General features: G+C 32.6%; 4 protein-coding genes across 4 annotated transcripts; all 4 read right to left on the reverse strand.

Moving 5' to 3' along the window:
* Nucleotides 1-14: 14 nt before the first annotated feature.
* LOC107063234 (beta-D-glucosyl crocetin beta-1,6-glucosyltransferase-like) lies at nucleotides 15-3,126 on the reverse strand (the record flags this gene model as incomplete). Its single annotated transcript, XM_015314846.1, has 2 exons — nucleotides 2,973-3,126; nucleotides 15-652 (listed from the first exon to the last, which is right to left on the reverse strand). Coding segments are annotated over exons 1-2 (792 nt in total), but the record flags the coding sequence as incomplete, so codon positions are not given.
* A 310-nt stretch (nucleotides 3,127-3,436) lies between these two features.
* LOC107063235 (beta-D-glucosyl crocetin beta-1,6-glucosyltransferase-like) lies at nucleotides 3,437-4,656 on the reverse strand. The gene has a single exon (XM_015314847.1). The coding sequence runs from the start codon at nucleotides 4,654-4,656 to the stop codon at nucleotides 3,466-3,468; it is 1,191 nt and encodes a 396-aa protein (XP_015170333.1). The 3' UTR covers nucleotides 3,437-3,465.
* Nucleotides 4,657-9,228: 4,572 nt separating this feature from the next.
* LOC102591505 (beta-D-glucosyl crocetin beta-1,6-glucosyltransferase-like) lies at nucleotides 9,229-11,148 on the reverse strand. Its single transcript, XM_006360456.2, has 2 exons — nucleotides 10,945-11,148; nucleotides 9,229-10,628 (listed from the first exon to the last, which is right to left on the reverse strand). The coding sequence occupies exons 1-2, from the start codon at nucleotides 11,039-11,041 to the stop codon at nucleotides 9,412-9,414; spliced, it is 1,314 nt and encodes a 437-aa protein (XP_006360518.1). The 5' UTR covers nucleotides 11,042-11,148; the 3' UTR covers nucleotides 9,229-9,411.
* An 872-nt stretch (nucleotides 11,149-12,020) lies between these two features.
* On the reverse strand, nucleotides 12,021-13,383 carry LOC102602552 (beta-D-glucosyl crocetin beta-1,6-glucosyltransferase-like). The gene has a single exon (XM_015314872.1). The coding sequence runs from the start codon at nucleotides 13,346-13,348 to the stop codon at nucleotides 12,098-12,100; it is 1,251 nt and encodes a 416-aa protein (XP_015170358.1). The 5' UTR covers nucleotides 13,349-13,383; the 3' UTR covers nucleotides 12,021-12,097.
* Between the last annotated feature and the right edge of the window lie 1,495 nt (nucleotides 13,384-14,878).

Raw genomic sequence — 14,878 nt, forward strand, 5'->3', positions numbered from 1 at the left:
ACTGGTGGACCAACTGGAACAATTTTCATATTGCTCACTTCAGAGAGAAAATCTATGTATTTAGCCTCTATAGTTCTAGAGGTACATATAAGCGCGATTTGTATATATCCATCCACTAAACGTTCTTCATCATCGGGTTCTTGATCTTTAGCAGATTTATCCAACATTTCACCCAATTTTACTTGTTCAATTTTCCTGAGATAAATATCAGGGAAAGGGAATTCAACTCCTGGTTTCTTTACTAAGTTGACAAAATACGAAGTCACAGCTGCACTGAAAGTTAGTAGCCTCACTGCTGGAATGTTCTGTTCATTCGCGACACGTTCAGCCCATTGCTGCATTATGTCATAAATCACCAAATCAGGTTTCAGATTTTCCAAGATTTTTGAAAAGTTTGGTTTGGACATTTTCAGGGCCTTTTTAAGGGTGTGATTGAGATGGGGCGGGAGACCATTGGTCGTATGGTAATGAGGAGGAAGTTCGGGTAATTCTGGTAAGTGAAGTTCGATAAGCTGAATCGAATCAGCATACTTTTCAGGGATTTTCTTAATGGTGGATTTGAGATTAATCGGCGTAGAACAGAGGTAAATCAAGAATCCCCTGTCCGCGAGTTTCTTAGCTACGTTTAGAAATGGAGAAATGTGTCCATAAGCTAACCATGGGAACATAAGTAACCTCAAAGTAGTAGTAACTTGTGTTCCCATGATCAAGTTCTTGTTTGTGGAGTTTGGTGTCACTGACAACCTTATTTATTGAAAATACAAAAGAGATGACGACAAAACGGGATCGTTAGACGTGTAAAAAAGAAACACGATGAATGACTTTGACAGATAGAGTAGTAGAAGTTGTTTTACAATTCTTATCCATCTTTTTCTACTCGAATTGTCACCTCATACAGAGAAAAAGGAAACAAAATGAAAAAAAACAAGAATTAAACTTCATTGGACTTGCATCTTGACGACATTAGAAAAATTCAAATATGAAATACATAAACAAGAGTGAAATAATTGTAAAAACTCTTTTAATTAATATTTCTTAAGAAATACGACGAATAAAGAGAAATAAAGTAGTAGACGTTGTCTTACAATTATTATCCATCTCTTTCCACTCGAACCTTAACCTCATAAAGAGAGAGAAAAAAAAAACGACAAACAAAATTAAATTCCATTGCGCTTGCATCTTGACGACATTAGAAAAATCAAAAGTAAAGATTTAATAAATATAATTTTAATTGATTTCAAAGTCCTAAGTATTAGAATATTAATTAAATGAAAATATTTGAGTAAAATAGTAAATGACAATTTCATTTATTGTAGCGTCATTTAATAATGGATAAAAAGTTCAATCAACATATTTCTAGGAACATTCATGTTTTAAAAAATAATATAGATATGATTAAATATGCCTACTTATTCTATACACTCAATTAAATCTCATCATGCATAGATGGATCTTAATCAACTATAGCTGAAAAAGCTTTCTCAACATTTAGATCTCCTTTTTATAGCTGAAGTCCAAAAAATAAATATTAATAGGTGTTGGTCCACTTGGTTTTGCTACTCCATTTTATTAAAAAGTTTTTTATTACATATAGAAAACGAACGGTGTCATCGATGCTTTAACTTGACCGAGTGTATCAACTTATTACCTCATGACCCTATACACCGGGCTGTTACAACGGTTGAAAAAAGTTTATATTCACACAAAAATATTTTGTGTAGTATAAATATTTGTATCTTAAATTCCTAGGTGGTTTCATCTTGCATGTAACCCAACTGATAACCAATAAGGAATCTAAGTAAACAATGATCATGTTGATACCATTTTCCTTTCACCATTTCATTCCAATAAGCAGAGCCAAAGACTCAGCACCATTGTAATTGTCCTGATAATTTTGGTGATCATTCCAGAGAAATATTGATTGGGCCTGATCATTTGATGTACTTTGCTTTTATTTTGATTAATAAAATCTGGCCCTTTGGCCTTTAGTTTTTTTTTTTTTTAAAAAAACCCAATGTAACAAGCTGTCTAATCTTAAAAAAAAAGAAAAAGTATTATCATAAATGCTTAACTTTTCATGAAAGGAAAATATAATTTTCTTCCATATTTGGTTTATTCTTTCCTTAGAGGGAGGAAAAGTTTGGAGATCTTTAAATTGAAAATCCTTATTCTCATTGCAGAACACAAAAAACATCCACAATATAGTCAATGAAGAGTTTGTTTATGGAGAGATTTCCCTCAACAGTTTAATTATTTTCTTTTTATTTAGTTTTTCTATATGTATGCCGATTGGCTAAACTATATAATAATATTATGTTTTTAGTATAAGTTTTTGTCTATCTGATTTATCAACCATATGATATGCAATTGTAAGCTTCCACATGAAGCCCTAATCACTTTCGAACCCAACATCAAGCCAAATAGTTTATCTGTTGGCCTTTCTTATGCATAGAAAATACAGAAAACTCATGATTATCCTAGAGGAGATTTAGAGCTCTAGAAATAGCCTCAACAGCAATAATGAACAAAGAAGAAGAGATAGAGTCACCTTGCTTTAAGCCTCTCTCTGATTTGAAAAAACCTATTCTTTTACCATTGATAATGATAGAATACTATATATTAGAAATAAGATTCTATATGGTACTGTAGATCCATTGTTCTGAGAAAGTCCAGGAAAGCCTATCGTAAGCCTTGTTCATATCTAACTTGATAACAACATTATCCCCAGAACTCTTCTTCCTAATACAACTGATAATTTCTTGAGCAAGAAGAACATTATCTCCTACCTTTGATGAAACCACTTTGATTAGGAGAAATGATCTTAGGAAGAAGTTTTGCAAGTCTATTATTGAGGATCTTGGTAATTATCTTATGAGTGACATTGTTGAGACTGATAGGCCTCATATAAGAAAGGATTGTGGATTATCAACCTTAGAAAATCAGCATGAGACATGTATGAGATATGAATTTACTAAGCTCTTCACCATTTAGAACCTCCAGGATCATCTGATAAATATCATGGCCAGTGATGTCCCAGTTGAGCTGGAAAAAGTTAGCATTAAATCCATCAGGACCTCCTGCACTAGTAGGGTCAATCTCAAAAACAACATCTCTGGCCTCTTCCATGGAAGAAAATTCATTAAGAGAAAGTTGTCCTCATAGGTGATCATCTTAGGAATATTATCATAGCATGTTTTAGATAAGTTTCAAATGCTAAATTTAATCAAGTAATATATAGTTTTGGTGCCACATGTGAGTTGGTTTGAGTCGACATTTGGCTATACTTATTAGTTGTTACTATTGAGAATTGGAATTGAAAGCTAAACAAAGTCATAGTTTGAAAATGTTGAATTGTAAGATCAATATATAGGTTACAACCTTTTTTTTTTCTTCTCATTATTTCAATCTTAATGTATTTTGACCATCAACAAGAACATGAAAGAACTCACATACAATATAATTATGTTAATTAGTACTAATCTTACAAAATTGGATTAGCTCTTGAGCAGCAGCATCCATCTCTTCACCTCTTATAGAATTCAAATTCTTGCTAATATCTCTCATTTTGGCCCTTAAATTTCCCCCCGTTTTCTTTGTTATGACATCTTTAAGAGTTTCCGCGATTTCTCCTCTATGAATTTTTCCATCATCATCTCTAACAATCTCCACCGCAACTCCCAATTCTACGATCAACCTAGCATTCATTGGTTGATCAAGATGCATAGGCATGGCAATTATAGGGACCCCGAAATCTATACTTTCCATTACTGAATTCCAACCACAATGACTTATAAATCCTCCCGTACTCGTATGATTTAGAATTCTTAGTTGTGGTGCGAATTTGTCCAAAACTCTTCCCCTTTCTCCAATTCTTTCAAGAAAACCTTTTGGTAAAGCATCTTCGAGATTTTGCTCTTCCCCTTTTGGAAATCTTGCGACCCATATGAAATCAACATTACTTAACTCCAACCCGAAAGCTACTTCTTCCATATCTTCTTTTGACAAGAAATACTCACTCCCAAAGGAGACAAATACAGTTGAATTCTCATCTTTTGTTCCTAGCCAATCCATGAGCTCCTTGTCGTCCGCGTCATTAGTGATCAAATCTTGGACTGGTGGACCAACTGGAACAACTTTCCAATTGCTTAATTCAGACAAAAAATCTATGTATTTGGCCTCTATAATTCTAGAGGTACACATCAACGCGATCTGTGTAGTTCCATCAGCTGTTTGATCATCGTCATCAGGTTCTTGATCTTTAGCAGATCTGGCCATCATTTCACCCAATTTTACTTGTTCAATTTTGCTGAGATAAATAGCAGGGAAAGGGAATTCAACCCCTGGTTTCTTTACTAAGTTAAAAAAATATGATAACACAGCCACACCAAAAGTTAGTAGCCTCACTGCTGGAATGTTCTGTTCATTCGCGACACGTTCAGCCCATTGCTGCATTATGTCATAAATCACCAAATCAGGTTTCAGATTTTGCAAGATTTTTGAAAAGTTTGGTTTGGACATTTTCAGGGCCTTTTTAAGGGTGTGATTGAGATGGGGCGGGAGACCATTAGTCGTATGGTAATGAGGAGGAAGTTCGGGTAATTCTGGTAAGTGAAGTTCGATAAGCTGAATCGAATCATGTGTCCATAAGCTAACCATGGGAACATCACTACGCTCAAATTACTAGTACCATGCTCTGTTACTTGTGATCCCATGATCAAGTTCTTGTTTGTGGAGTTTGGTGTCATTGGCTACCTTATTTATATTGAATGGACAAAGGACAAATATACCCAGAACTATCGTAAATGGTATGTAGATACCCTCCATCATACTTTTGGGATATTGGTGCTTCTGCCGTTCAAAAAGTAGAGCATATATACTCTTCACTCTAACGGAAGACTAAATAGGGACACGTGCTGCAATTTTCCGTTAGTATAAAGGGTATATATGCTTTATTTTTTGGACGGCAAGGGCACCTATATCCCAAAAGTATGACGGAGGGTATCTGCATACCATTTACGATAGTTCGGGGTTACATTTGTCTTTTTCCCTTTATTGAAAATACAAGAGAGTTGAAGACATAATGTAATAGTTAAAACTCTACCTAATAAAGGTGACACCTGTAATAGAGCTTAAATCGGAAATCCCTTATTAAGGATGAAAGAATATTATCATTTCATCACGCCTCTTGTTTAATGTGATTGGTTGTTGAGTTTTTTATTTTATTTTATAGATTTCTAGCCAAATTTTATGCAAAGTGACCTGTTGTGTGATTGTAATTGGTTTGAAATTTTTAAATACAAAATTTAGGCAAGTTTTATGAAAGTGACTTGTTGTGTGACTTTTGTAGGTAATTAATTAGATATTTTCTTGAACTATATCATATAATTTGATACTGATATAACATGCTATGTGATTACTGTGCTCAAATTTTTTCTAGTGAATATGTTTTAAAAACTCCCAACTATCATCATTTTACGAAGTATCAAGTATTCGCATATGCACCACGACACCCAACATCCAACCCCCAACCCCGAACTACTACGACCTCATTTGTCAGGTGGATTCATTCTTATGACTTTTTTTTTAATTTCTCACCGCTTCCAATAAATTATTAAAAATATTTTGTTATGTATTCAATTTAAATAGAAGTACAAATCAAGAAAGTAATAGAAACACCCAATAAATTAAATATGAAAATCAGGCTTTTACTTTTAAAAAAATTGTTTGTAAACTATTTTACGAGTTCTAGTTTGGCCCATCATAATTTTTTTAATTAATGTATGCGAGTTTGATTTCGCATAAAGTTTAAATATATTAAAAAATAAGTTTAAAATTAATTATTCAAAATATAATTTCATTTTTTATTTGAAGGGGTTGGTTATGTTGAGCCTAAGTAGGTGATTATCAGTGACTAACTCAAAATTTTGTTCAAATTTTATAATGAATCACAATAATAGTGGATAGTAATAATAATCATACTTTTTTCTATTCTCAAATATTACCTATATATATATTTTGAATATATCATTTTAAGATGATGTTCAATTTAATTAAAATATCCTTTCCTAACAAAAATAGGAGTTAGGACAATAATGGCTACATAACTATATCTATTAATTAATTAATTCATGATCATTCAATTGAACACATATTACCACTACATCAAAGACATAACTTCTGTCAAAGGTGTCCGACTTTAAATATATATATACTTTAAATGTAGAATTTAACATATATATACAACATAATTTTTCAACGAACATAATTTATATATATCAAGTCCGTTTATTCTTTTGTCCTTTTTTCAATCGATAAACAGTAAAAACCACAAGATATATGTACATTTATAATACCTCAAAATTCTTAGAGTTTTCAACTTTTATTTGTGTTCTTTTCTGCTCTTTCTAGAAGAAAATGTACATTACTAGGAATTTTATGCTTTGAGCGGCTGATAGGATAAAAGATTAATTAATTAATAACTATTTAATTGGAAAAAATTAAGAGGATTGAAATAAAAGAAAACTATATTTATTGACATTATTAATATGCCACATCAATATTTAAATTAACTCTGATTCCCCCCCCCCCCACTAGAGGGTGAGAAAGTCCAATCTCCTACGTAATTAGGTATGGTATAATATCGAAAAAAAGGATTTCGAGTTATTTTTGGAAAAATATTTTCCTTAAAAAAAAAACAAGTTCTACGACATTCAATATATTAGCCAATCCCATCCCCACTCCTACCTTGACTTCCAACTTCTATAATATTTATCTAAATTATATACATATATTTTCTAAATATATATATTAAACAACAAAAAAATAAAATAAAGTTAACTTATTTTTCGAAAAAATAATATTTTTATTCCTGCCTAACTCACTCATATTAAAGTTATATTACATTTTCTTTTGCCGAAATTATTCTCAAATCAAACGAATAAGTTTCTAACACTACCTCTAGAGCCAGCCGTCCGCCTAATAATTAATAATAAAAGCTATTTTCTTTATTTTAATTTAGTACTTACGTCGTCTTAAATTATTTGTTATGTTTTCAAAAATACTTATCAATTAATAATAAAAGCTATAATTATCACTCGCGACTAACATTATACATTAATTACGTGGGCTGAGTTCGAGTTTGTACAATTAGCCACGTTTGTATATGTATAATTCGCCAGAATATGCAAATACATATGTATATACAATTATCTAATCGATATACATAAACAATTAACCTCTCTCCCACTCTTTGCCCTCTCTCACTTGCCTCTCTCCTCCCTCTCTCAATCTCGCTTGCCTCTCTCCTCCCTCTCCCAATTTCACTTGCCATATATACAAATGGATATGTATAATATACTTTCGTCGTCTTAAATTATTTTTTATGTTTTCAAAAGTACTTATCAAGTCATGATTTTAGTTAGAAAGTTGTGAAGGACATGAATAAGGATAGTAATTATCACCTACTATTCATTTTATTTAATTTTAAAGTACTAAATATATATTAGAAGTTCTTATATATTATAAATAAGTAAGAGATTTAATAGTTATAACTTTAATTAATTTCAATGTTTTGAATATTAGAATAAATTTAATAGCTAGTTTAGTATATGTATCGCAGACTTATTGAAATAACAGCCGAAATAAATCCCAAAATTTGGAGTATTATTGATTTTACTAACATATTCGAACATACTAGTAGTGAATAAAGCAAATAAGAAAAAAGAATGATCATTTATATATAATTAAATTATGAGCATGAGAATAGACAAACTTTAATACACAGTAACAAAAATTATTAGGTCTTGAATGAATTTTTTACTTGTAACAATTTCATAAAATATTTGAGCTATTAGAGACCAGAAAATAAAATGTGGGCTGTTTTATGTCAAATATTAGTCCGCATTATATTGCCATCACAAAATCTCCCCACCTACCTCCCCTCTTAAAAAAAGGGAGAATTATCTTATTAAACATAATTCATATCATATATACTAATTTTATATATACTTTCAAATAATTACGTATATTACCACTAATTAAGAATTGCATATCTTATATTAAAGAAGATACACTTAGATACATATATTTTTGCTATCAGATATACTAAAACAGTGAGAGCGGCTAGCGAGATGGGGAGGGAGATAGTCATGTATCATAGATACATGTGAATCACACTAGATGCATGTATATGTATATATCTGGTGTGATTCGCATGTATATGGGATACCAACTACATAGGAGAGTGGCGAGCGAGATGGAAGGGGAACGATAGAGGCAAGAGAGATTTGTCTATATATTCCAAATAAATGTGAATCCACTTGATATAGATCCAAAACAAATTACACTTAATTTTGACCCGGTGTATTCCGAGATACATGTATATAAAAATATCTAAGAAGCAACAAAATTTGGTAAAATTTGTAATATTGTAAACTAAAACGTATCTAACTAATTAACTTCTAAACTAGTGGAATTTCAGCAAGTTTCTCAAAAAATGTATTTGAGCTATTAGATACCAAAAAATTATAATATGGGCTTTTCATGCCAAATTTTAGGCCATAACGGGGAAATTCCAAATTTTGCATAACGTGATTTTATTTTGGATATAATACACGAATGTGCCATTTAACTTGGCTTCATTTCATATTTACGTCCTCCAACTTTGGGTGTGCACAAGTAGATAATTAAACTTCTATAAAGTTTAGCAAGTAGACACATGAGTGGATGCGACATTTAATACACATAGAACACCACGTATGACACAAATTTCCATGTAGGACGTGTGTATCTATTTGTTCAACTTTATATAAGTTTATCATGTAGGACGTGTGTACCTATTTGTTCAACTTTATATAAGTTTAAGTGTTTGGTTGTACACACCCAAAGTTGAATCGCATAAATGTCACCTGAAGCCCAATTAAAAAAGTATATATATGTATTATGCAAATTGATTGGTTTTGTAATGTATTCTTTATGCCAACAAGGTGTTTGATGTAATGCTTCACTGAGTTTTTTTCTGTTATGTACACCTCTGCTAGAGTTTTCAAGACAGTAATTCCCCTGTCCTAAATGCTTTGAAAATGAGTTTGCTTGTTGATTTTTATTACTTAATGGTTTGGTTTTGCATCTTCACTAGTTTCCCTTTGTTTGACATCATGTCTTAATGCACGAAATTGCGCGTATTTCTCTGTGGAATGTGTGTCGTGTGATGTTAACAGTCTGTTCTGATTCAAGCATAATGCTGGCTCGGAATTACGTCTTAATGCATGTTTTTCTTGGATACAACTTACATTCTGCTGAATCATTTTAAAGGTTATTACTTGTAGTGATTATTGGTAATAAGATGATTAGTACTCCCAACTTACTGTAACAGTTGAGTTACACTAGACTGACATTTACTCTTATTGCTAATCATTTGCTGCTACAAAGTGCCATCAGTTCTTCCGCCACGCCATCTATCTCTTCATCCTCTTTCGCGTTCATCTTTTCACTCAGTTCCTTAGCTTTCTTCCTCACAGCCTCCCCGCTTTCCTCCACTAACACTTCCCTTATTGCCTTTGCAATCTCTTCGCTTTGTAACTTCCCATCCTCGTCCTTCGCTGCTTCCACTCCCACACCGATATATTCCACAAGCCTAGCATTCATTGGTTGATCAATGTGCATTGGCATGGCAATTATAGGCACACCAAACTTCATACTTTCCATGAATGAACTCCATCCACAGTGACTCACGAATCCACCTATCGATGGATGTTGAAGAATCAATGCTTGTGGAGCCCATCCTTCCATAATCATTCCTCTTTCTCCTACCCTTTCAAGATACCCTTCCGGTAATGCATCTCGAATGTTAAGTCTTTCACCTTGTGGAAACCTGATGACCCAAATGAAGTTCACTTTGCTAAGCTCTAGCCCTTGAGCTACTGCAAGTATTTCCTCCTTGGATAGAAAATACTCGCTCCCAAATGAAACGAACACAGTTGAACTTTTCTCTTTCTTGTCAAGCCATTGCGCGATTTCCTCATAATCATCTTGATCCATGGATTCTTGAACTAGCGAACCAACAGGGACAATTTTCTTGGAAGTCAAATTTGAAAGATAATCTATATATTTCCCTTCAAAATCTCTGCAAGTTTTCACTAGAATAATGTCATGTGATCGACTAATAGCCTCGTCGTATGGGAACTTCTTACTTGGTACTTCATCAATATCTTTTTTCAGTGAAATCATTTCGTGTTCCCGCAGGTAAATTTCAGGAAACGGGAACTTCTCCTCTGTGTTTTCAGACATGTGGATGGCCAAAGCAACAACAGTTGCACTAAAAGTAGGGAACTGCACAGCAGGAATGTTCATAGAGGAAGCCGAATCAGTAACCCATGGCTGATTGTAGTCATGAATGACCAAATCCGGATGCAGAGTTTGTAATATTTTGGAAAAATTCGGAGAGGCGAGTTCAAAAGCTGTTTTGAGGGTGTTCATGAGATGAGGTGGGAGGCCATTTGTGGTGTGGTAATGAGGAGGAAGATCTGGTAAAGACGGAAGATGAAGCTCGATTAATTCTATTGACTGAGAATACTTCTCACTGACTCTTTTCTTGATGGAGTTCAGATTTACCATTAGATTGTATTTATCTGTTGTAGTAGATAATTTATCTTATTTTCGATGTTACATTGCCTATTTTGTTTTGTTCCACTCAAAATATTGATTACTTTTTTTTTCTTTCAGATTTTGGAATTTCCAGTAACCTCAACTTTCTTCCCTCTTCGCGCCAAAGAGCATTTTGACTCAAAAGTTTGGCAACAATGGAAATCAAGATACTGAAAATCATTGTTAGATAAAAAATCGACAGGAAAGAGCACACAAAGAGGGGGAAATAGAGAGCAAGACGCGGAGCTTCACATTTTCAGGTTCTTCTTTATCCATTTTCGATTTTTTAGAATCAAAGACTTGCAAGCTTTTTCGCTAACTCTAGAAATGGATTTATGTGACCATGAGCTAGCCAAGGTAACATAAGTACACTAATGGTGTGCTTCTTTGCCTCCATAGGGATGAATCTAGTCTAGTATAGAAAATACGAATTCGACAGAATTCAGTAGTTTTGGTTCAAACTCTATATATCGAGAAATCTACAGAATTTGTACCTTATAATGTTGTGTTGAGGTTGCTTCCCTATCTTATATAGAAGCTTCCTAGTGATTTGATAACAAAGAAAAAAGGTGTTTAGATTTGTACCAGCAGCCTTATATTGACTGTTGAATATTGTGTTGGACTGATTGATATGGACAGTCACTTCAACTCAAGAGTTTAAGTTATATGCACTGTCACGGTAAATAATCTTTATACCACTAGATTGTATTTATCTGTTGTAGTAGATAATTTTTCTTATTTTCGATGTTACATTGCCTATTTTGTTTTGTTCCACTCAAAATATTGATTACTTTTTTTTTCTTTCTAGATTTTGGTAATTTCCAGTAACCTCAACTTTCTTCCCTCTTATCACCAAAGATCATTTTGACTCAAAAGTTTGGCAACAATGGAAATCAAGATACTGAAAATCATTGTTAGATAAAATATCAACAGGAAATAGCACACAAAGAGGGGGAAATAGAGAGCAAGACGCGGAGCTTCACATTTGCAGGTTCTTCTTTATCCATTTTTGATTTTTTAGAATCAAAGACTTGTTATTTAGAATCAAGTGGATATTTTCTTATGCTGAGAAAGACATATATGAGCAAAAAAAATTACTATGTGTTATAGAAAAAGGTTATAGAGGAAAAGGAAAGTAAGATGAGACGATTAAAAATAACTAGGACGGATTGTTTAGCTCATATGGTCACAACTCACAAGTCGTCAATCAAATGGAAAGTTTTCTGTCATTTCATTCGAAGAGAAACACAGTCATCCTCTTGTTCCTCCGACTCTAGCTCAATCACATGTTACCATCACAAAAAATATTAAACTCTCTCAAGCATAGGAAATTAACTTATTAGATAGATATAACTTAAATCTTAATTATTTGTTGCTACAAAGAGCCACCAACTCTTCCACCACTCCATCCATCTCTTCATCCCCTTTCGCGTTCATCTTCTCACTTAGTTCCTTAGCTTTGTTCCTCACATCCCTCCCCACTTTCCTCAACTAACACCTTCCTTATCGTGTTTGCAATCTCTTCGCTCTGTAGTTTACCATCCTCGTCCCTCGCTGCTTCCACTCCCATCCTAATATACTCCACAATCCTAGCATTCATTGGTTGATCAATGTGCATTGGCATGGCAATTATAGGCACACCAAACTTCATACTTTCCATGAATGAACTCCATCCACAGTGACTCACGAATCCACCTATCGATGGATGTTGAAGAATCGTTGCTTGAGGAGCCCATCCTTCGATAACCATTCCTCTTTCTCCCACCCTTTCAAGATACCCTTCTGGTAATGCATCTTGAATGCTTATTCTTTCACCTTGTGGAAACCTGATAACCCAAATGAAGTTCACTTTGCTACGTTCTAGCCCTCGAGCTACTGCAAATATGTCTTCCTTGGATAGAAAATACTCGCTCCCAAATGAAACAAACACAGTTGAACATTTCTCTTTCTTATCAAGCCATTGCATGATCTCCTCATCATGATCATCTCGCGCAATGGATTCTTGAACTAGTGAACCAACGGGGACTATTTTCTTGGAAACCAAATTTGAAAGATAATCTATATATTTCCCTTCAAAATCTCTACAAGTTTTCACCAGAATAATGTCACGCGATAGCTTAATAGCCTCATCAAATGAGTACTTATTACCCGGTGCTTCTTTAACAGCTTCCTTCAATGAAAGCATTTCGTACTCATGCAGGTAAATTTCTGGAAACGGGAACTTATCCTCCGTATCTTCAGACATATGGATGGCTAAAGAAACAACAGCCGCGCCAAAAGTGAGGAACTGCACAGCAGGAATGCTAACAGAGGAAGCAGAGTCAGCAGCCCATGGCTGATTATAGTCATAAATGACTAAGTCTGGATTAAGAGTTTGTAATATTTTGGAAAAATTTGGAGAGGCATTTTCGAAAGCTGTTTTGAGTGTGTTCATGAGATGAGGTGGGAGACCATTGGTGGTATGGTAATGAGGAGGAAGATTTGGTAAAGATGGAAGATGAAGCTCAACTAATTCTATTGATTCACAATATTTTTTTTGTTGACATTTTTCTTTGATGGAACTTAGGTTTATTGGAGTGGAACACATGTAAATGTGAAAATTTCTATTTGTGAGTTTTTTTGCTAGCTCTAGAAATGGACTTATGTGACCATGAGCTAGCCATGGTAACATAAGTACACTAATGTTGTTTTTCTTGGCTTCCATTAATGACTATAGATTTTATTTTTGATGGTTATAGTAAGTATGATGATAGTCTATTTATAGCTAGTATTTTTTGGTGATATTGTATTATTGGTACTTTATAATATAATGAATCTCATGCATATTCATGTATGATGTATTTATTATATATGTACGTAATTGATTACGTAGGGCAAATAGAAATTGCATAGTGATTGATAAATCAGACTTTTTGTTGGAATATTTCTTTATTCTTGTTAAAGGGTCCCATCAGTGTTACATTTCCTTATACTGAAATTATAGTTTGTTTCGTCAAGTTTTTGAAAGGTCATGAATATTTTTGAAAGTGTTCGGTGGAGTTTTTGCTGATAATAATAAAAGTATAAAACATATATAAATAATAGAAATAATATTAAAAGTTTCATTCGAGTTTAAGACTGTCTTCAACTAGTAGTTATTATTTATATGGATATTTTTTTTCTTTTATTGTGTTATATTTTTAGCTAAGTCTATATTGATTGTCAAGCATTTGGATGTCTTTTGGAGAAGACTTTCTTTCATATAATTTTAGGTATGTCTCATCCTCTTTTAACGCATTTACTTACCATAGTTTCACACTTACAAACTGATGCATCTATAAGTTAACACAAAACATGTTCAAATCATCTCAAGCGCCCACTTCACATTACATTCTCAATATGTGTTACTTGCACCTTCTGACAAACATGGTTATTTTTAATCTTATATTTTTTGGTATGATTAGTTGATTACACATTCATCAAAGCATTCACATATTCACGATATTCATCTTGTGGATATGGTGGACTATAGCAGTTCAACATTCACTAGCTTATAACATAATCAAGCTATAATTATTTATTACAACTTATCTTTTACTTTAGTAGTTATCCTTCTATCGCATAATACTTTAATAATATTTTTCATTTCAACCAGTGAAAATTACAAAAATATACTACTTAAGACTTTTATTAACAAAATATCAATATATTTATATTTAATTACAAACTAAGTTTTTAAATTACATACATAACAAACATTTAATTTTTGTGTTTAATTTAATTTTGTTTTACATATTTTTCTCTCTCATACTATTAGTATTTCGTGCCTTTTATATGGAGTATAATTAGGATATTAATAATTATCAAATATTCTCTCCTAAACAGTTTCAAACTCTTTTTATTTATAACAATAACATTTTAATTATAAATATGACAACTTATTAAATATATATATCTTCACACGTTTTTATACCTATTTTTGTGGCTTAGTGGCTTATTTTATGGAACTCATTATTTATTATTTTTACCATTTAGATTATCAATCATAATTATAATTGCATACATTTCTTTTACTTAAAGATTTTTTTTCTCTTTCTTACTTAATACAATTACTATGGTAAAAAATATTTTTCTCTCTTCAATTACGTCTTTTTAAAATTATCTTTTTTAGATTTTGATGCTAATTTTTTTCTCTCTTCAATTACGTTTTTTTTTATTATCTTTTTAGAATTTGATGCTAATTTTCTCTCTCTCT

Source organism: Solanum tuberosum, unplaced genomic scaffold, assembly GCF_000226075.1.
Source record: "Solanum tuberosum cultivar DM 1-3 516 R44 unplaced genomic scaffold, SolTub_3.0 scf00324, whole genome shotgun sequence".
Classification (NCBI taxonomy): Eukaryota; Viridiplantae; Streptophyta; class Magnoliopsida; order Solanales; family Solanaceae; genus Solanum; species Solanum tuberosum.